Genomic DNA, 22,990 nt, shown 5'->3' with positions numbered 1-22,990 from the left:
AACTACAAGAAATGTCTGACCTCTGTGATTGCCAACAGGGGTTTTTCCACCAAGTACTAAGTCATGTTTTGCAGAGGGGTCAAATACTTATTTCCCTCATTAAAATGCAAGTCAATTTATAACATGTTTGACATGCATTTTTCTGGATTCTTTTGTTGTTATTCTGTGTCTCACTGTTCAAATAAACCTACCATTAAACTTATAGACTGATCATGTCTTTGTCAGTGGGCAAACGTACAAAATCAGCAGGGGATCAAATACTTTTTTCCCTCACTGTAGACATAGGCACCCCTACAACTCATCCAGAATGCCGCAGCCCGTCTGGTGTTCAACCTTCCCAAGTTCTCTCACGTCACCCCGCTCCTCCGCACACTCCACTGGCTTCCAGTTGAAGCTCGCATCTGTTACAAGACCATGGTGCTTTCCTACGGAGCTGTGAGGGGAACGGCACCTCCGTACCTTCAGGCTCTGATCAGTCCCTACACCCAAACGAGGGCATTGCGTTCATCCACCTCTGGCCTGCTGGCTCCCTTCCTCTGCGGGAAGCATAGTTCCCGCTCAGCCCAGTCAAAACTGTTCGCTGCTCTGGCACCTCAATGGTGGAACAAGCTCCCCTCACTGACGCCAGGACAGCAGAGTCACTCACCACCTTCCGGAGACATTTGAAACCCCACCTCTTTAAGGAATACCTGGGATAGGATAAAGTAATCCCCCCCCCCAGCAAAAAAAATTAATAAAAAATAAAAATAAAAATAAAACAATTGTAAAGTGGTTATCCCACTGGCTATAAGGTGAATGCACCAATTTGTAAGTCGCTCTGGATAAGAGCGTCTGCTAAATGACGTAAATGTAAATGTTGTGGTGGAAGCTGCAGAGAAGTACTTGGGTGTACAAGGTTTTACTGCAGAAGAGTTACAAGGTGTGTTGAACGAAAGAGACCCGTCCTCCCAGGCTGTCGGCCTGATGTAGGATAAGTTAGGGTCAAAGTGTTAATTTTTTATGAAATAGTAGTATATGGGTGTAGGGCAGTGGAGGCTGCTGAAGGGAGGACGGCTCATAATAATGTCTGGAACGGAGCCATGTGTTTGATGTTGTTGATACCTTTCCACTTATTCAGTTCCAACCATTACCAAGTGCCCGTCCTCAACAATTAAGGCGCCACCAACCCCCTGTGGTGTACGGTTTTTGTATCACAAAATGTGACGTGATCGACCACACACTCCCGCACAGTAGGTGGCGGCATGCACAAATAAAATGTGCGAGCGCCATGATACCAAAGAAGAAGAAGAACCACTCAAAGCTGGCCTGGTTGATGCGTGCAACGTCTGAGCACGGGAACGCAACCATAGGCTATTTGGAGAAGAGCATGCAGGGTTTGGGCAGTGTATTCCGTTGTTTCTATCGAAACGCGCACGCACAGGAATTGTAGGAAAGTGGCTACTACAAAGTGTTGCCTTTGATTCGCTGTGGAATTCGTGCAGTTGACTGGACTAAGTACGGTAAGAGTAACACATTTCTTAATTTGGACGTTTTGTAAACTGGGCAAAATTGGTAACGTCTGTAATTTGTTAAACTCAAGCACTTGGACGGAGAAAAGGCCTACTTCACTCGATAACAACTTTTTGTCAAACATATAGTAACATTGTATCATGATACACATTAAATTGTCTTGGCAAAGTGAAGTGCCACAGCCAACATTTTAGTAATACAATGCGCAACGTTCTGCCGCTGTTGTGCCAAGCTTGTGGAGATGTCATGACAATGGGCACAATGTGTTTGCAATTAGTAATAAAGATGTGTCAATCCACCAATGGCGTACATTTTGGGTAGTGTAACTTGTTAAAAAAACAACTTCATTTCACCTCATTTTTAAAGAGCACATGTCCAACTTCATAAACATGTTTTCACATCTCAAAGGGTTAAATAAAAAAACATGACTAAGTGCCAAGTAACAGGGTTGAGGTTTTCATCTTAAATCAGACAAATCCTCTTGTGACACGGGAATGGAAGTGTGTTGTGTGCAACAGGGAAGGGCAATATAATGCAAACTACACAAAAAAACTTACATTGTTAAACATGTCTAGCCTATCTATGGGTAACGGGTTGGCGTTATGCTCGACATGCTCAGTTTTCCACCACACAACACTGGAAAAAGCTGAAGCTGGTTAGTTACTAGCTACTACACTACATGACTACATCTCATTCCAAAATCATGGGCATTAATATGGAGTTGGTCCCCCCCTTTGCTGCTACAACAGCCTCCACTCTTCTGGGAAGATTCCTCTAGATGTTTGAAAATTGCTGTGGGGACTTGCTTCCATTCAGCCACAAGCATTAGTGAGGTCGGGCACTGATGTGGGGCGACTAGTCCTGACTCGCAGTCAGCGTTCCAATTCATTCCAAAGGTTTTCGATGGGGTTGAGGTCAGGGCTCTGTGCAGGCCAGTCAAGTTCTTCCACACTGATCTAGACAAACCGTTTCTGCATGGACCTTGCTTTGTGCTCGGGGCATTATCATGGTGAAACAGGAAAGGGCCTTCCCCAAACTGTTGCCACAAAGTTGGAAGCACTGAATAGTCTAGAATGTCATTGTATGCTGTATCTTTAAGATTTCCCTTTACTGGAACTAAGGGGCCTAGCCCGAACCATGAAAAACAGCCCCAGACCATTATTCCTCCTCCATCAAACTTTACAGTTGGCACTATACCTGCCCGAATGCAGTGTTCTCCTGGCATCCGACAGAGTTGCAAAGAAAAAGCCATATCTCAGACTGCCCATCTTAATCTTTTCTTTTTATTGGCCAGTCTGAGATATGGCTTTGTCTTTGCAACTCTGCATAGAAGGTCAGCATCCCGGAGTCGCCTCTTAATTGTTGATGTTGAGACTGGTGTTTTGCGGGTACTATTTAATGAAGCTGCCAGTTGAGGTCCTGTGAGGTTCCTGTTTCTCAAACTAGACATACTAATGTATTTGTCCTCTTGCTGAGTTGTGCACCGGGGCCTCCCACTCCTCTTTCTATTCTGGTTAGAGCCAGTTTGAGCTGTTCTGTGAAGGGAGTAGTACAAAGCGTTGTACGAGATCTTCAGTTTCTTGGCAATTTCTCGCATGGAATAGTCTTCATTTCTCAGAACAAGAATAGACTGACGAGTTTCAGAAGAAAGTTATTTGTTTCTAGCCATTTTGAGCCTAATCGAACCCACAGTTGCTGATGCTCCAGATACTCAACTAGTCTCAAGAAGGCCAGTTGTATTGCTTCTTTAATCAGCACAACTGTTTTCAGCTGTGCTAACATAATTGCAAAAGGGTTTTCTAATGATCAATTAGCCTTTTAAAATGATAAACTTGGATTAGCAAGCACAACGTGCCATTGGAACAAAGGACTGATGGTTGCTGATAATGGGCCTCTGTACGCCTATGTAGATATTCCATTTAAAAATCAGCTGTTTCCAGCTACAATAGCCATTTACAACATTAACAATGTCTACACTGTATTTCTGATCAATTTGATGTTATTTTAATGGACAAAAAAATTGCTTTTCTTTCGAAAACAAGGACATTTCTAAGTTACCCCAAACTTTTGAACGTGTGTCTAAAAGACACATCCGCATTCAGAATTTGTCAGTATATGGCGCATATCCGCAATTCAAAATATGCATTGGAAAAATAAGTGGTTTATGTCGTCTGAACTCTAGGGCAGGGATGGGCAACTTTGATGGGGGTGGTGCCACAAATTCTGAATTCATCATTAGGGGCCGCAGTGGCTCGCAGGTCTGCGTACCCATATCCATACCCACAAATGCAGTCAACTGATTTGTGAAATCAATCCATTTGTGCAGTTAAACTGCTTAACAAACAAAATATAATTATTGTAAAATTGACTGTGTGCATAAAATGTATAAAGTATGTATAAGCTGGAAGTAGAGGCCTAAGCATAGTTGTTTACTCCAATTAGGGAAGGGGTGGTGAGGTTGGAAAGTAATAAAGGGAAATATATTTTAAAGGATATGTATTTATTTATGTGTGTGTGTGTGAAATGCTTAACTCTTAACTAAACGCATAATACCAGTAGCCAGGGCCGCCCCTAGCCTTTTGGGTGCCCCAAGCGAGATTTTCCTGGCCCCCATCTTGACGGCAGATTAAAAAAATGTTTAAAGTACATTTCCTGCAAGTGTACACATTTTGCCATGGGGCGTAGAGAAAATGTAGCAATTTGTATAACACATTTCCTACAATTCTACACATTTTGCCATGTTACTATGAGGGTGACTAACAAAATCAATGGGGGCCCCCTGGAGGTCACGGCCCCTGGGCACGTGTTTAGATGGCTGGCTAGACTTACCAATCAAAAAATAGTTAGCTGACATGGCTAATTGAGTGACTGACATAAGAGAAACTGCACCTTGTGTATTCTACTATTGTAGCTCTCAACAGTAAGTTGAGCCCTCGACTGAGTTTCTAAGGCGGGCCGCCAGTTGCCCAACCCTGCTCTAGGAGGACTAATTTGTGCCCTTGGCCATGTGTTGGTGACGCAAGGGGGTGGTCAGTGCCACCATGGCATTACCTATCTCAGACACAGCTGATCATGACAGGCTGGTGTTTCTACATCACACGGGAGCATATTACATTACACATTAGACGAGAAGAGGTGTGTGTGTGCTCGTGTGTTTACACTGTACTGTATGCATTCTGTGAACAAAAATAAAACACTGTTGGCCTTCTGTTTTGCATTTCTTCTGCCACACAAATGCAGACAATTTAGATGTCCGCATTTGATTGAAAAAATCTATAATGTGTAGGCAATTGATCTGACTAACTGCTGACTGGGTCCCAGAGTGTGATGGCCTGGATTTAAAGGGAAGAGGAACTGCTAGTGGAGATTCTCTGCTGACTAAGGTGAATGCAGCTAGCTAGGGAGGTCAACAACTGTTTACGTATGTTAAAATATAATCATTCCTTTGCATGAGAAGGCAAGGTTTATTATGGTTCAAACTTCCATGGCTACTGAAAATCATTATTGTAAACAGCATAGATTGCTCTGTAAGCTTTCACAAGGTACTTTAGCAGGCCACTCGTAGGGTGTATTTTGTCAGGATGTGTTGGCGTTAACAGATAGCCTACCATAGGAAAGTAGGAGCTTCTTCTGACGCTGTTGTGGATCATCAGTCTCCCAAGTTAAACGATAATTAATGTGGCCAGCAACATGCTCACATGCCTAGTTATTCAGGAAAGCTCACTGTGCCCTCTGCGTCCTCTCCCCTCCTAGTGGCTATTCCTTGCGTACCTAGAATTCTTCAGTAGAACGCATTTTAGATTATTTTTTTTTGGGGGGGAAGGGAAGAATTTGCTCTGAAAGTGATTCCAACGATGGCAATCGCTATCGTTCTCCACTGTTCTTGTAGTTATCGTTGTAGTGTGGATCCTGCTGTTCACTTGAATTAGAACAACTTTTTATAGTTACTGTCCTTGGTGTAAACGGCCCTGTAAGAGGTCATATCACATAGCCCAGAGCCTGGTTCCTTATTTCACATGACCCAAGGAAGATTCTCTCTGCCAGGGTCATGCTGGTCTGTCATTTCTCAAAAGTGCTGGCTAATAATAATCTTGACAAGAATTCTCATTGTACTGTATCAAATCAAATTTTATTTGTCAAGTGCCGAATACAACCGTTGTAGACCTTACCGTGAAATGCTTACTTACAAGCCCTTAACCAACAATGCAGTTCAAGAAAGAAAAATAATAACACAATAATGAGGCTATATACAGGGGGTACCGGTACTAAGTCAATGTGCAGGTTTGTCGAGGTAATTTGTACGTGTAGGTAGAGTTAGTGACTGCATAAATAATAAACCGCGAGTAGCAGCAGTGTAAAAGCAAATATGCAGCACATTACCATCTGCGCAACATTTGCATCTCCAGGAATGTCATGCTACACATTCTAAGGGACATAATTTGCCTCCTCTATGATGGTGATGTGTGAATGAAGAACCAGAGTTTCTGGATACTTTGCATGTAGGCTTATATCACATGCCATTCAGTACTGTATGTCTTAGACTACAAACACTTCCGTGCTGCAATTGACTGAATTGATTGGATTCAGTTGTCCACAACCCTGTTGATAACTGCGTGGTATTGCCATTGAGGCCTCTATAAACCAATAATGATGGCAGGGTTATTTCAGAAATCTCCATCCCTATAGTCAGGCAACTCCTCATAGATTATCTCAGGTCAGCTTTGGGAGTAATGTGACGGAGAGAATAACACAACAAAAGTTAATAATTTCCTAAAGAATGTTAGTCTCTATCTCTGTCTGTCCCAATGAACAGGGGCGTTTCTAGGGTTTGAAGACATTGGGGGCTTAGCCCAAAGCCAGTAGCGGGGTCCAGGGGCGTTCTCCCCGTCAAAGAATTTCAACAGTTTAAATGCATGAATTTTGTGCACTTTGAGATTAACTTTGAGAGATTAGATTTTGTTCAGGTAATTTGCACCTTCCCACCTGCCACAGCAGACACTGCCAGTAGTCCATTACAGTAGCTACTGTGGGTCTCTCTACCTTGGAACACTCTCTATTCTGGAATACAGGCTACATCTACAGTGTATTGCGAAAAACCTCCATACCACTCAACAGACTCTGACCTGTCCAATAAGCCAAACTGATTAAAGAATCCAACACTACCCAAACACGTCTCTGTCTCTGTGTGTGATTAGAATCCATAGAGCAGCTTTAAGTGATACAATCTACTGTGTACTCACCCCTTTGCCGTTCTCATCACTTTCTCAGTGTTGTCTGTTGCTCTTTTATCTACCCTCCTCTCGTCCTGTCCTGGTTGTTAAGTGTAAAAGTAAACAATTGTTTTAAATTACTATTAACAGCCTTTTTCACTGCAAAATCTTTGTAAACAGTGTTTTACTTTTTCACTGTCTGTTTCACCTGTTTATACATACAACTAATTTTATCTATAGAGCAGCTTGAAGTGATAGTCTGTGAACTCAACCCACCTCTGTTCTCTCCATCTCTTCTGTCACTTTCTCTGTCTTGTCTGTTGCTGTCTCAGGTTCTTGGTACTGTCACCTTTTTCTGTTCTGTTCTGTTCTTCTGGATTCTCTCCATCATATCCTATTATTCTGTTGCTGTCTCTGTGTCTTGCCTGGTGAGTCTTTTTAGTTTAGCAATCCAAAACGGTCAAGGGGATACTAGAGTAGTTTATCTTGTTTTGGGCCTGTGTCTGGGTCACCTAAATCATCCTCTTCCCTACCAGTTGACCCTGGTTGCTGCTGTTCTAGGTGTTCCACTGGCCTGTTCTCATTTGCCTCATCCTTGGCTCATTGCAAAGTAGAGGTACGTGTCATTAGTTTGTTTTAAAGGGCGACTGCACTTCCTGATTTGGCCTTGTTTTTATATTTGATTAATTAAGAAATGGGGTAATGATGTTAGGGACAATATAGGATGAATCACAATTGTTTGCTAAAGTAATAATTGCTTTCCAAAAATGTAATTTTTGTAATGGCAATCCTGGTTATAGGTAACAATCCTTCTCATGAACTGCCTGCATTATTACGCATATTATTAGTTAATTGTGGAAATTAAGATACGCAAGGTTTCTTAGTTATATATATTTTTATAACCAAATATAATACAAATCGAGGGTGGGCGTTGGAAATGCTTTTGGTGGTTTATCTGGTTCTGTGGGTGGCACTGTGAGCTCTTTTTGAAGGATGGGTCCCGGTCTCTCGGGAATCCGGGGGGATGGGGGTGGTCTGCCGGTCACTGGGATGACAACCCAACTTGGGGTGGGGTATAGTGGGTGGAGAACAATTGGAGGTGTACTTAGTAGCAATGCAAATATCATGGTACAGCTATATGGACGCTATCACTATGGTACTTTTTAATGGTAAGTTTGCTAACATATATTGTGAAATAAGTATAGCCAGTTATAATTGTAATGGCTTAGCAGATAATACGAGAAGACGATCATTATTTACCTGGCTAAAAGAGAAGGAATATAATATCTATTGTTTTCAGGAAACTCATTAAACAATTGTAGATGACGTTGTGTGGAAAAAGTACTTGGGGGGTGAAATCTACTTCTCCCATGGACAAAAACTCAAAAGGGGTGATGATATTAATTAACAATTTTGATCCGAATGTGCAAATTGTCCAAACAGACCCGCAAGGTAGATGGGTGATTTGAAAGATGTTATTAGACCATAAACAGATATGGCTCATTAATCTATATGGTCCAAATAATGATCTACGCTTCTTTGAAAAAATATAAATTATTTTTTACATTGTAGAATATTAGCGAAGACATAAACCATGAACTAACACACATGGAATCATGTAGTAACCAAAAAAGTGTTACACAAATTAAAATATATTTTATATTTGAGATTCTTCAAATAGCCACCCCTTGCCTTGATGACAGCTTTGCACATTCTTGGCATTCTCTCAACCAGCTTCATGAGGTAGTCGCCTGGAATGCATTTCAATTATAGGTCTGCCTTAAGTTAATTTGTGGAATTTCTTTCCTCCTTAATGCATTTGAGCCAATCAGTTATGTTGTGACAAGGTAGGGGGGTACACAGAAGAGCCCTATTTGGTAAAAGACCAAGTCCATATTATGGGAAGGACATCTCAAATATGCAAAAAGAAACAACAGTCCATTACTTTAAGACATGAAGGTCAGTCAGAACGGAACATTTCAAGAAGTTTCTTCAAGTGCAGTCACAAAAACCATCAAGCGCTATGATGAAACTGGCTCTCATGAGGACCGCCACAGGAATGGAAGACCCAGATTTACCTCTGCTGCAGAGGATAAGTTCATTAGTTACCAGCCTCAGAAAAAAAGAAACATGAGCAATGGACTTTAGACCGGTGGAAATGTGTCCTTTGGTCTGGAGTCCAAATTGGAGATTTTTCTTTGAGACGCGGTGTGGTTGAACGGATGATCTCCGCATGTGTAGTTCCCACCGTAAAGCATGGAGGCGTTATGGTGTGGGGGTGCTTTGCTGGTGACGCTGTCTGTGATCTATTTAGAATTCAAGGCACACTTAACCAGCATGGCTACCACAGCATTCTGCAGCGATACGCCATCCCATCTGGTTTGGGCTTAGTGGGACTGTCATTTGTTTTTCAACAGGACGATGACCCAAAACACACCTCCAGGTTGTGTAAGGGCTATTTTACCAAGAAGGAGAGTGATGGAGTGCTGCATCAGATGACCTGGCCTCTACAATCCCCTGACCTCAACCCAATTGAGATTGTTTGGGATGAGTTGGACTGCAGAGTGAAGGAAAAGCAGCCAACAAGTGCTCCGCATATTTGGGAACTCCTTCAACACTGTTGGAAAAGCATTCCAGGTGAAGCTGGTTGAGAGAATGCCAAGAGTGTGCAAAGCTGTCATCAAGGCAAAGGGTGGCTATTTGAAGAATCTCAAATATTATATTTTGATTTGTTTAACACTTTTCTGGTTACTACATGATTCCATATGTGTAATTTCATAGTTTTGATGTCTTCACTATTATTCTACAATGTAGAAAATAGTAAAAATAAAGGAAAAACCCTTGAATGAGTAGGTGTGTCCAAACGTTTGACTGGTACTGTATATAAAAATGTATCAAACCTACAAGCAATACAAGACTGTTATTAGGGTGGGAGATTTATAATACGGTTTTAAATACCTCAATGGACCGTAAAGGAAATCGCACTACAAACTATCACCATCATGCGCTTAAGGAAATCATGAATGTCATGGATATGTTGGAATAGTGGATATATGGAGGCTTAAATATCCTAAGTGTCACATGATGTCACATAATGTACAGTGCCTTCGTAAAGTATTCAGACCCCTTCACTTTTTCCACATTTTGTTACAGCCTTATTCTAAAATGTATTAAATAAATGTTTTTCCTCATCAATCTACACACAGTACCCCCATAATGACAAAGCGAACAGGTTTAGACATTTTTGCAAATATATTACAAGTAAAAAAACGGAAATAACTTATTTACAAAAGTATTCAGACCCTTTGCTATGAGACTCAATTGATCTCAGGTGCATCCTGTTTCCATTGATCATCCTTGAGATGTTTCTCAACTTCATTGGAGTCCACGTGGTAAATTCAATTGATTTGGACGTTATTTGGAAAGGCGCTCACGTGCACACCTGTCTATATAAACATCCTACAGTTGACAGTGCATGTCAGAGCAAAAACCAAGCCATGAGGTCGACGGAATTGTCCGTAGAGCGCTGAGACAAGATTGTGTTGAGGCACAGATCTGGAGAAGGGTACCAAAAAATGTCTGCAGCATTGAAGGTCCCCAAGAACACAGTGGCCTCAATCATTTTTAAATGGAAGAAGTTTGGAACCACCAAGACTCTTCCTAGAGCTGGCTGCCCGGCCAAACTGAGCAATCGGGTGAGAAGAGCCTTGGTCAGGGAGCTGACCAAGAACCCGATGGTCACTCTGACAGAGCTCTATAGTTCCTCTGTGGAGATGGGAGAACCTTCCAGAAGGACAACCATCTCTGCAGCACTCCACAAAACAGGCCTTTATGGTAGAGTAGCCAGACTGAAGCCAGTCCTCAGTAAAAGGCACATGACAGCCTGCTTGGGGTTGCCAAAAGGCACCTAAAGGACTCTCAGACCATGAGAAAGAAGATTCTCTCATCTGATGAAACCAAGATTGAATTCTTTGGCCTGAATGCCAAGCGTCACGTCTGGAGGAAACCTGGCACCATCCCTACGGTGAAGAGATTTGAGACTGGGACGGCGGTTCACCTTCCAGCAGGACAATGACCCTAAGCATACTGCTAAAGCAATACTTGAGTGGTTTAAGGGGTAACATTTTAAATGTCTTGGAATGGCCTAGGCAAAGCCCAGACCTCAATCCAATTGAGAATCTGTGGTATGACTTAAAGATTGCTGTACACCAGCGGAACCCATCCAACTTGAAGGAGCTGGAGCAGTTTTGCCTTGAATGGGCAAAGATCCCATTTGGCTAGATGTGCCAAGCTTATAGAGACATACCCCAAGAGACTTGCAGCTGTAATTGCTGCAAAAGGTGGCTCTACAAAGTATTGACTTTGGGGGGGTGAATAATTATACATGGCGGAGGCTCAATCAAGCTAGTCATCTTGACACTTTCTTACGTCATTCTCGCTGCCACCAAAAGTTAGTGTTGATGGGGGACAGAATGCAGTAGGAACATCAAGTAATTTGCAGATACAGTGCATTCGGAAAGTATTCAGACCCCTTAACTTTTTCCACATTTTGTTATGTTACAGCCTTATTCTAAAATTGATTTAAATTGTTTTTTTTTTGTCATCAATACCACATAATGACGAAGCGAACAGGTTTTAGACATTTTTGCAACTGTATTAAAAATAAACTGAAATATCACATTTACATAAGTATTCAGACCCTTTACTCAGTACTTTGTTGAAGCACCTTTGGCATCGATTACAGCCTCGAGTCTTCTTGGGTATGACGCTACAAGCTTGGCACACCTGTATTTGGGGAGTTTCTCCCATTCTTCTCTGCAGATCCTCTCAAGCTCCGTCCGATTGGATGGGGACCGTCGCTGCACAGCTATTTTCAGATCTCTCCAGAGATGTTTGATCGGGTTCAAGTCTGGGCTCTGGGTGGGCCACTCAAGGACATTGAGGCTTGTCCTGAAGCCACTCCTGCGTTGTCTTGGCTGTGTGCTTAGGGTCATTGTCCTGTTGGAAGGTAAACCTTCGCCCCAGTCTGAGGTCCTGAGCGCTCTGGAGCTGATTTTTATCAAGGATCTCTCTGTACTTTGCTCTGTTAATCTTTCCCTCGATCCTGACTAGTCTCCCAGTCCCTGCCGCAGAAAACATCCCCACAGCATGATGCTGCCACTACCATGCTTCACCGTAGGGATGGTGCCAGGTTTCCTCCAGACGTGACGCTTGGCATTCAGGCCAAAGAGTTCAATCTTGGTTTCATCAGACCAGAGAATCTTCTTTCTCATGGTCTTGAGAGTCTTTAGGTGCCTTTTGGCGAACTCCAAACGGGCTGTCATGTGCCTTTCACTGAGGCGTGGCTTCCGTCTGGCCACTCTACCACAAAGGCCTGATTGGTGGAGTGCTGCAGAGATTGTTGTCTTTTTGGAAGGTTCTCCCATCTCCACAGAGGAACTCTGGAGCTCTGTCACCTCCCTGACCAAGGCCTTTCTCCTTCGATTGCTCAGTTTGGCTGGGCGGCCAGCTCTAGGAAGAGTCTTGGTGGTTTCAAACTTCATCCATTTAAGAATGATGGAGGCCACTGTTCTTGGACCTTCAATGCTGCAGACATTTTTTGGTACCCTTCCCTAGATCTGTGCCTCGACACTATCCTGTCTTGGAGCTCTATAGACAATTCCTTCGACCTCATGACTTGGTTTTTGCTCTGACATGCACTGTCAACTGTAGGACCTTTTATATAGACAGGTGTGTGCCTTTCCAAATCATGTCCAATCAGTAGATTTTACCACAGGTGGACTCCAAGTTGTAGAAACATCAAGGATGATCAATGGAAACAGGATGAACATGAGCTCAATTTTGAGTCTCAGAGCAAAGGGTCTGAATACTTATGTAGAAAAGGTATTTCAGTTTATTTTTAATACAGTTGCAAAAATGTCTAAACCCGTTCGCTTCGTCATTATGGGGTGTTGTATGTAGATTGAGGAAAAAATGTTATCCATTTTAGAATAAGGCTGTAATGTAACAGTGGCAAAAGTGAAGGGGTCTGAATACTTTCCAATTGCACTGTATATGGAAGTAACAGACATGAGTCAAGCATATTTACTTGTAAAATGGAATAGGTTAGATTTGATTTTATTAGGATCCCATTCGCTGACGCCAATGGCGACAGCTGGTCTTACTGGGGTCCGACACATAACGAAAAATACCATACAGACAAAATACTTTACTATTTGCATACATTTATGAACGTACGTGTGTGCATGTGCGTGCATCTATCAGGTACACACAACAAGTAGGTCAGATGGAGGAGAGACGTTGTGCCGTGAGATGTTGCTTTATTTTTTGAAACCAGGTTTGCTGTTCACTTGAGCTATATAAGATGGAAGCGAGTTCCATGCACTCATGGCTCTGTATAATTCTGTACATTTCCTTGAATTTGTTCTGAACCTGGGGACTGTGAAAAGACCCCTGGTGGCATGTCTGGTGGGGTAAGTGTGTGTCAGTGCTGTGTGTAAGTTGACTATGCAAACAATTAGGAACTTCCAACACATTAATGTTTCTTACAAAAACAAGAAGTGATGCAGTCAGTCTTTCCTCAACTCGTAGCCAAGAGAGACTGGCATGCATAGTATTAATATTAGCCCTCTGATTTACAATGAAGAGAAAGATGAGCAGCTCTGTTCTGGGCCAGCTGCAGCTTAACTAGGTCTTTCTTTGCAGCAGTTGACCATTTGACTGGACAATAATCAAGATAAGAAAACAACGAGTGTGGTGTCAAAAAATACTGAATCTATGTTTTGACCATGACAGTTTTACAATCTAAGGTAACACCAAGTAATCTGGTCTCCTCAACTTGTTCAACAGCCACACCATTCATTACAAGATTCAGCTGCGGTCTAGAACATAGGGAATTATTTGTACCAAATACAATGCTCTTAGTTTTAGATGTTCAGGACCAGTTTATTACTGACCACCCATTCCAAAACAGACTGCAACTCTTTGTTAAGGGTTTTAGTGACTTAGGGCTGCCCCATTTAGTCGACTGGTTGCAGTGGTGGAAAAAGTACCCAATTTGTCATACTTGAGTAAAAGTCAAGATACCTTTTTAATAGAAAATGACTCGAGTGAAAGTCAACCAGTAAAATGCTACTTGAGTAAAAGTATTTCAATTTAAATATAAAAGCAAATGTAATTGCAAAAATATGCTTAAGTATAAATCATTTCCAATTCCTTATATTAAGCAAACCAGACGGCGCCACTTTTTTATTATGGATAGCCAGGGGAACACTCAAACATAATTTACAAACAAAGCATGTGTGTTTAGTGAGTCCACCAGATCAGAGGCAGTATGGATGACCAGGGATGTTGTCATAGTAAGTGTGTGTGAATAGGACAATTTTCCTGTTCTGCTAAGCATTCAAAATGTAACAAGTACTTTTGGGTGTCAGGGAAAATGTATGGAGTAAAAATTACATTATTTTCTTTAGGAAAGTAGTGAAGTATAAGTTGTCAAATATAAATAGTAAAGTACAGATACCACAAACTACTTAAGTAGTATTTTTACTTAAGTACTTTACACCACTGACTGGTCGATTTGTTTGGTCGCTAGGCTGTTGGTCAAGCAGTCACAATTAGTATAAAAAATGTAATGGCGATCAAGACACCTGTCTGATTCACGCCGGTCTCAGTGGACTAATCCATTGTGGAGGCCACAGGGATGGCACAGTCATCACTCTAAGACGTGATACTGAAATTGTATATGGTTATATTATGTAAAAATAATGGTGCAACACTAATAAATCAAATATTTTATAACAAATGCACTTTCTCTCGCGTTGGAACGGTCGCTGTCCGCGGTTCTGAAACAATCTGCAGCGCGCTGTAGAATTTTAGCCGTTCCCTTTGTTGCTATGTGCATAATAGCAAAATTTAACCAGCATATTGGGATTGAGAACAATGCGGCAGAGACGAGAAAACAGCCCTTGCCTTAGCCTAATTGTCAAACAAAATGGAGGAGAGAGTCTAACTGTGCCTGGCTTTATAAATTATCCATCTAATCTTCAGATCCTGCTTCTGTTGCCTGTTTGAGTGTTTGTTTAATAGCTTACTGATTCCGTGAGCACCAAGCCTCATGCAACAGCAAAATGTCGGATAAAGCAATTACACAGATTTGTCTGTTTTCAGTCATTGCTATGAAGTAATGAAGTCTTTTTTTTAAAAATCGTTAGAACAGACTGGTTTTATTTACAATTTTAGCGTTGTTTACACTGTTCCAAACAGGCAGAAAAATAATATTTTAATCTAACAGCACCTGTTTGTCACACATAATATACACGCAGCTCTCCCTCCTTTTTCTTCATCTCCTTATTGTTATTACAATTATATTATCATCATAATAATTGTCGTGATCATTAGTAGGCTTGGTATAGTAGCCTTGTATAACCACCATCGAGCTGTAGGCCTAACAGTGCGTCCTGTTTAGTGTTAATACTGTAACTTAGTCCTATATTTCAATATAGGTTACTGTATCGATCCATCATTCATTAGTTCATGCCATCACACAGCATAAGAGACATTCATGTTTTGAAATGCAAATAAGCATTTTCGTTTTAAAATTAATTAACAAAGGGAGCTTTGAAAAATTAGCCCAAACAAATAAATATTCACAAATGCATGAAACAGTTTAGTCTGCTCTAATAAAGGCATTTTTATTTATTTTATTTATTTTCAGGCTCTCTGGTACACTTATTTACTGTTTACACTGTTCCAAATGGTCAGAAAAAATAATATTGAAATCTAACGAACTGTTGGGCACACAATACTCACACAACGCTTGCTCCTATACCCTCCTTTTTCTTGATCTCCAATAGTTTCCACAACTAAGTCAAATGTCTTCTACAGGTCTTTCCCCTTTCCATCCTGAGCAACCAGTAAACATTTGCCTTGACTTATTCCACATTTTGCTGTGTTACAGCCTGAATTCATAGTGGATTCAGTAGATTTTTCTGTCCTTTAGCGACTGTAGTCCATCCAGTATTCTCTTCGCCTTCATTCTCACTCGTCTTCGCTAGCACCATTTTCTGAGCTTTGCTGGGCAATAGTGACTGAGACGGGGTTCAAACTCCACTGTATGCCACTATGCAACTATAAATGCATGCAATGCTTTATTATAATGTTATGTTTTTTCTTATCAGGCAGGTGTCTTTTGAAAATGGAGACCCTGCTTTTACTACCTCCCAACTTTTCATTTTGTGGATCTTCTCAATCATATTTTGTAGTTCCTCTGAATCCAACCAATATATAATTTAGACTTATTTTTTAAATTCTTTCTACTGTTGTGGGTCTCTGTTTCACTCTTGTCACAACACAAACATTGCACCCTTTTCTCTACCTCCAGCTCCCTTTTCTCGGTTGCTATGGCATCCAAAGGCAAGTGGGGGGCCCTGAAGGAGCACTTGACCAGCAGCCCCCCTGACCCAGATGCTCACCTGGAAGCCAACTTGGAGAACTCAGATCCAGAGCTATGCATACGACTACTACAGGTACCCACAGTGGTCAACTACTCAGGGGTGCGGCGGCGTCTGGAGGGGAGTGACCAGGAATGGATGGTGCAGTTCCTGGAGCTCAATGGACTGGATCTGCTGATGGAGGCCCTGCAGAGGCTGTCTGGCCGGGGGTGTGCCCGCATCGCTGACGCCCTCCTCCAGCTCACATGTGTGGCCTGTGTGAAGGCAGTGATGAACTCTTCAGCTGGGCTGCACTTTATTCTAGACAATGAGGGATACGTCAGGACCCTGTCGCAAGGTGAGAAAGAGGGTTAGTAAGCAGGGTGGCAGGCGGGTGGTAAGGGAGCTTGGGAAGAGGTGAACAGGCCTGCCTGTCTTGTCTGTCTGTCTGCTGGGACATGATCTCTGTTTTGATTGGCAGCCCTGGACACGTCCAACACCATGGTGAAGATGCAGGTGTTTGAGCTGCTGGCGGCCCTCGGCCTGTTTAACCCACAGGGACACCACCTGGCCATGGATGCCCTGGAGCACTATAAAGTAAGGCCACCTTTTTTAGCCTTTTTTCATACAGCATAACATCATAAATGTACATGTAGACAAATGATTTATATTAATATTGTTCACTTTCAAAGCAATTGTCAGCTGAAGCAGCATTGATGCCCCATGTGTTCATACAAAGTATGAAAGGAGGCTTGTGGAAATATATTTTCCCTCATCTAAGGGACGGAAAACCTATTTTAGATAAGACATCTTCTGCTCCCGCTTCATGAATTAGGGATGATAACCATAAGTCATCTTTAACTGTGTGTCTCTGACAGAGTGTGAAGATGCAGCAGTACCGCTTCAGCGTCATCATGAATGAACTGCATACGACTGATAACGTTCCGTACATGGTCGTCCTCATGAGTGTGGTCAACGTGATCATCTTCGGAGTAGAGGACCTGAGGAAGAGGGACAAACTACGCAAAGAGTTCATCGGTATCACTACCTCTTAATCATGCTTTTTCAAAACTCATGTAATAGAGACACAGATATTAGTGTGAATAGAAGAAAAGAGACAAGGAGATGAAGTCCCTCATTGTCTCTTGAGAAAGGTTTCAATTGCCATAGGTATGTCTAATTGACGTGGAAACAGTCGGAGGCTTAAGGAGTGTCTGAACTCTTAAAAGCTAGAATCCATAGTTGCTACATCAATTGCTGGACTTATGAATGATTTTTTAAAATATATATATAACAGTTGAAGTCGGATGTTTGCATACACTTATGTTGGAGTCATTAAAACTACTTTTTCAACCACTCCACAAATTTCTGGTTAACTAACTATAGTTTTGGCAAGTCTGTTAGGACATCTACTTTGTGCATGACACAAGTCATTTTTCCAACAATTGTTTACGGACAGATTATTTAACTTATAATTCACTGTATCACAATTCCAGTGGGTCAGAAGTTTACATACACTAAGTTGACTGTGCCTTTAAACAGCTTGGAAAATTCCAGAAAATGATGTCATGGCTTTAGAAGCTTCTGATAGGCTAATTGACATCATTTGAGGTGTACCTGTGGATGTATTTCAAGGCCTACCTTCAAACTCGGTGCCTCTTTGCTTGTCATCATGGGAAAATCAAAAGAAATCAGCCAAGACCTCCACAAGTCTGGTTCATCCTTGGGAGCAATTTCCAAATGCCTGAAGGTACCACGTTAATCTGTACAAACAATAGTACGCAAGTATAAACACCATGGGACCACGCAGCCGTCATACCGCTCAGGAAGGAGACGCGTTCTGTCTCCTAGAGATGAACGTACTTTGGTGTGACAAGTGCAAACAATCCCAGAACAACAGCAAAGGACCTTGTGAAGATGCTGGAGGAAACGGGTACAAAAGTATCTATATCCACAGTAAAACGAGTCCTATATCGACATAACCTGAAAGGCTCAGCAAGGAAGAAGCCACTGCTCCAAAACCGCCATAAAAAAGCCAGACTACAGTTTGCAACTGCACATGGGGACAAAGATAGTACTTTTTGGAGAAATGTGAAACACTGATGAAACAACAAAAATAGAACTGTTTGGCCTTAATGACCATTGTTATGTTTGGAGGAAAAAGAGTGTGCTTGCAAGCCGAAGAACACCATCCCAACCGTGAAGCGTGGGGATGCTTTGCTGCAGGAGAGACTGGTGCACTTCACAAAATAGATGGAATCATGAGGAAGGAAGATTATGTGGATATATTGAAGCAACACCTCAAGACATCAGTCAGGAAGTTAAAGCTTGGTCACAAATGGGTCTTCCAAATGGACAATGACCCCAAGCATACTCCCAAAGTTGTGGCAAAATGGCTTAAGGACAACAAAGTCAAGGTATTGGAGTGGCCATCACAAAGCCCTGACCTCAATCCTATAGAAAATGTGTGGGCAGAACTGAAAAAGCGTGTGTGAGCAAGGAGTCCTACATACCTGACTCAGTTACACCAGCTCTGTCAGGAGGAATGGGCCAAAATTCACCCAACTTATTGTGGGAAGCTTGTGGAAGGCTACCCAAAACGTTTGACCCAAGTTAAACAATTTAAAGGCAATGCTACCAAATACTAATTGAGTGTATGTAAACTTCAGACCCACTGGGAATGTGATGAAAGAAATAAAACTTGAAATCTAGCATTCTCTCTACTATTATTCTGACATTTCACATTCTTAAAATAAAGTGGTGATCCTAACTGACCTAAGACAGGGCATTTTTACTAGGATTAAATGTCAGGAATTGTGAAACTGAGTTTAAATGTATTTGGCTAATGTGTATGTAAACTTCCGACTTCAGCTGTATATAATCCATTTGATTCTTGGAAGAATATAGCTTATAAATGCCTCATGAGCTTAGTTTAACTGTCGTACCCCATCAGAACCCAAAATATTAGCTGGTTTTTCACCAATGTTTGTAATCAAACACTGTATAGCCTCGGAACATGGTTAAAATCATAATTTTGTTATCATGGATGGTCAGTCCCTGCATCCATAGCTCTATTCATTTGAGTGGTTACATTTCTCCAGGCCCATCCTGGAAACAGAGGTGGGGTGCTGCTTTGTTATTGTTTGAATTAAGGACTCTAGCTTTAAAGATCAACCTTGCACAAATGGATTACTAGTATCAATAAGTACCACACCAGTGCTTACTTGGTGTGCCGTGTTACATATGTTGCAAAAATAAATCAGAATAATGAAGATATTCCAATCGTTATAAGCAATGACTTGAATACAGGAAATGGAGATGGACATGTCGAACTGGATACACATTTTGAACATGGCTGTGATAAATTATTTGTCTTCCCAGGGCTTCAATTACTGCATTTAGTTCCAAAACTTAGGTAAGTTAATTTTTTTGCATAATTATTTGGGATTCATTTCAAATATCACGCATCTAAACTTTTTGTAAATTAGCAAATGCTTTGTTCTTCACGGCACACATTTTCTTTCACACTGCCACTTGTTTTATCCCATGGAAATGCATATTTGTGTGTGTTACAGAGAGACCGAGGATGTGGACCTGAACATCCAGTGCGAGGCCTTTGAGGACACCATGGCAGAGGATGAGGAGGAGATGGAGAGGGTGTACGGAGGCATCGACATGAGCAGTCACCAGGAAGTCTTCACCACACTCTTCACCAAAGTAAGCACCAATAAAGGGTATATTTATTTGTAAATAAAACCCACAGCAGATAATACAAATAATATAATTTCCTCTCTCTCCCCTCGCCCCAGTTGAGTAGCTCCCCTGCATCGGTGCAGCTGCTGTCCATCCTGCAGGCTCTGTTGTTGGTAGGGCCGGAGCGCAGCGAGGTGTGGCTGGCCCTGGAGGCCCTGGCTGACCGTGCTACTTTGCTGGCACAGGACCGTGAGTCTCACATCAAGCACCTTCTCATAGTCCATAAACATTATTTTCACAATTTATTTAGTGTGGCCCTGTACGCTGACATGATTTGGCTGGTTTAAGTCGCGCTTACATTGTCTGTGCGTGTGTGTTCTTTAGCTGAAGTTGACTCCACCAAGAGCCTGATGGAACGTCTGGTGTTCTCCAAGGGTCAGCAAGGGTCACCTAAGGTCAAGACCACTGACCGGGGCGTTCAGATAGACCTGATGGACAGATTGACCGATCAATCAGATGTCCTCATTAAAGAATCTACTGCCCCTATTGCCTCTGCTCCACCTCCTCCCTGTCCTCCTCCCCCTCCACCACCACCCCTACCAAGCATGAGAACTTTCATCCCATCCCCTCCACTTCCTGGCTTCTCTGGGATGCCTCCCCCACCACCTCCCCTTGGTCTCCCTCCTCTGCCACCTCCTCTACCAGGGATGGGGCATGGAGGTCCACCGCTTCCCCCACCCCTACCTGCCATGATGGGTCCTCCACCTCCCCCACCCTTGCCTGGGATGGGTCCTCCACCTCCCCCTGGTGGCGGTGACATGATAGTGGCCCAGAGTGTGCAGACTCAGGGGCGATCCTTTTACGCCCCTTCACCCAAGGCGGGCCGCTGCCCCACACTGCGTATGAAGAAGCTCAACTGGCAGAAGCTGCCATCCAGAGTGGTGACTGGTAAGGGACATGTCAGTTTGTGTCACCATTGAATTAAACTAAGAAATACAGCTGATCCTGATAAGTGCCCATTGGATAAATTCAAACTGTGTAGTGTATAAATCACAATTCAAATACTGTACATTCTTTTTTCTCTTGCTCCAGACAGTCACTCCATGTGGACATCGGTACAGGCAGATTCTCTGGAGCCTGACTACTCCAGTATTGAGGAGCTCTTCTGTCTGCCAGTGACTGAGTCAAAAGCCAAAGGCAGCACCCCTGCAGTCAAACAGGAGCCCAAAGAGGTAGATGTGGTCTTACCGCATCTCATTGTAGTCTTTGAAATGGCCTTGTAATCTTACTCTCGCCGCTGCTATCATTATTGTAATTTTCCTTACCCCATCCCCTGTTTTCAAGCATCATCCTTTTTCTCCATCTACAGATTTCTTTCATCGATGCCAAGAAAAATCTTAACCTGAACATATTCTTGAAACAATTCAGATGGTGAGTATTTTCAGAGAAGGAAATATGAAGAAGAGAACCTTAGTAGAGGAACCAACTTAAGACTTTATATTTATAGTAGAAGAGTTAAAAATACATTTTGTGTCCCCTACCAGCTCACATAAGGACTTTGTGGCCATGATTCAAAAAGGCGACCGGTCCAAGTTTGATGTGGAGGTGCTGAAACAGCTGCAAAAGCTACAGCCAGAGAAGCATGAGGTGCGTGCCGGCCACAGGAACCCCTGCCAAGTTAATGGTTAAGCCCAAGTGGCTGTACTTTATTTTTAGATCTGAATACAATTTCAGTTTTGATAGATGTACCGTAGTGTTGGAAACCAAATGTTTGTCAGTTTATGGTCATAGAAAAGTGATATTTTTTCCACCACTCAGATTGAGAACCTCAAGTCCTACCAGGGAGAGAGGGAGAAGTTAGCTGGTGTGGACCAGTTTTATCTCCAGCTCCTAGCTGTTCCATGGTAAAGTTCTTCACAGCTTGATAGCGTTCAATGCGCTAGGACTGATTCACCCTGGATGTTGACCTTGGTTGTGTGTATGTGTTTGACCCCAGCTACGCCCTGAGGATCGAGTGCATGTTGCTGTGTGAGGAGATCAGCTCAGTGTTACAGATGATGCAGCCTAAAGCTAAGCTGCTGGACGAGGCCTGTGAGAGTAAGTCCAGGACCACCCTCAGCTGCCCTACCACCCTCAGCTGCCCTACCACTAATTAAACATCCTTTTATTTTATTATCTTTTAATGGGTTATTATTTCTATCCTGTAAGGTCTGAGGGTGAGCACTCGACTGCCAAGCTTCTGCATGCTCATTCTGGACGTTGGAAACTTCCTCAACTATGTAAGAATCCATAACGTGATGCCATACAATACATATAACCAAACACAAAAAGATGGTCTCACAACAACGTTGTTAGTGAGAGAACGAGGACCCCTGACGCTGGTCTGTCTATCTCTGTTCTACAGGGAAGCCACACGGGGAACGCTGAGGGCTTCAAGATCAGCACACTGTTGAAACTCACTGAAACCAAGGCCAATAAAAGTCGCATCACGCTGCTCCACCACATCCTAGAGGAGGCTGAGCAGAACCATGATGACCTGTTGAACCTTCCAGATGATCTAGAGATCTGTGAGAAGGCTGCTGGGTAATGGGAAAAAAAGCTGTATACATCTGTTGCAATTTTTCAGTGGTAGCAAAACATTGTAGAGTAATCAAATATTGACACAGGAGGCTATGCTAATCTTACCAAGTTTATTATTTACTTCCACAGTGTGAATCTGGAGTCTATCCAGTCAGAGGCGAGCTCGCTCATCAAGCGTTTGAAAGATTCAGAGAAGAAGGTGGCTTCCTCCTCTGTGGAGGCCATCAAGGAGCAGTATCTCACTGCCATACAGGTGGGTTGCTATTCCTCTCCTCACCACCAGAGAGCAGGTGACTTTGTGGTTTCACACAAGCTCCCCTTTAATGGTGTCAGAGGTTAACATGCCATCAGGTTGGTTGCCAGATCATAACTAAATGAATTGAATTGGCTGTCTACTCTAGGGAAGCCAGGAGGCCTGCAGGGAGCTGGAGGCGAGGTTTGCCTCCATTGACAGGAAGAAGGAGGATCTGGCACAGTATCTGTGTGAGGACTCATCCCGTCTCTCCCTGGAGGAGTTGTTCAGCACTTTACATTCCTTCAGGGGACTCTTCATCAAAGCTCTCAAGG

The 22,990-nt window shown here is 42.6% G+C and overlaps 1 protein-coding gene across 2 annotated transcripts in view; it reads left to right on the top strand.

The window, feature by feature from the left end:
• Positions 1-1,338: 1,338 nt before the first annotated feature.
• Positions 1,339-22,990, top strand: part of LOC121548850 (inverted formin-2-like) — a 36,582-nt gene continuing 14,930 nt past the window's right edge. For both annotated transcript variants that reach the window (XM_045210232.1, XM_045210231.1), the window contains exons 1-17: positions 1,339-1,499; positions 16,102-16,508; positions 16,632-16,747; positions 17,029-17,188; positions 19,532-19,565; positions 19,726-19,867; positions 19,960-20,092; positions 20,228-20,791; positions 20,936-21,075; positions 21,213-21,274; positions 21,388-21,490; positions 21,662-21,747; positions 21,840-21,940; positions 22,052-22,122; positions 22,248-22,426; positions 22,553-22,676; positions 22,825-22,989. In XM_045210232.1, coding sequence (XP_045066167.1) covers positions 16,121-16,508; positions 16,632-16,747; positions 17,029-17,188; positions 19,532-19,565; positions 19,726-19,867; positions 19,960-20,092; positions 20,228-20,791; positions 20,936-21,075; positions 21,213-21,274; positions 21,388-21,490; positions 21,662-21,747; positions 21,840-21,940; positions 22,052-22,122; positions 22,248-22,426; positions 22,553-22,676; positions 22,825-22,989 — 2,568 coding nt within the window. In that variant the 5' untranslated portion in view covers positions 1,339-1,499; positions 16,102-16,120. The remainder of the gene's footprint in view (positions 1,500-16,101; positions 16,509-16,631; positions 16,748-17,028; positions 17,189-19,531; positions 19,566-19,725; positions 19,868-19,959; positions 20,093-20,227; positions 20,792-20,935; positions 21,076-21,212; positions 21,275-21,387; positions 21,491-21,661; positions 21,748-21,839; positions 21,941-22,051; positions 22,123-22,247; positions 22,427-22,552; positions 22,677-22,824; position 22,990) is intronic.

This window comes from Coregonus clupeaformis, chromosome 33 (assembly GCF_020615455.1).
Source record: "Coregonus clupeaformis isolate EN_2021a chromosome 33, ASM2061545v1, whole genome shotgun sequence".
Lineage (NCBI taxonomy): Eukaryota > Metazoa > Chordata > Actinopteri > Salmoniformes > Salmonidae > Coregonus > Coregonus clupeaformis.
The sequence above is the reverse complement of the archived record's forward strand: the minus strand, read 5'-3'. Positions and strand labels throughout refer to the sequence as shown.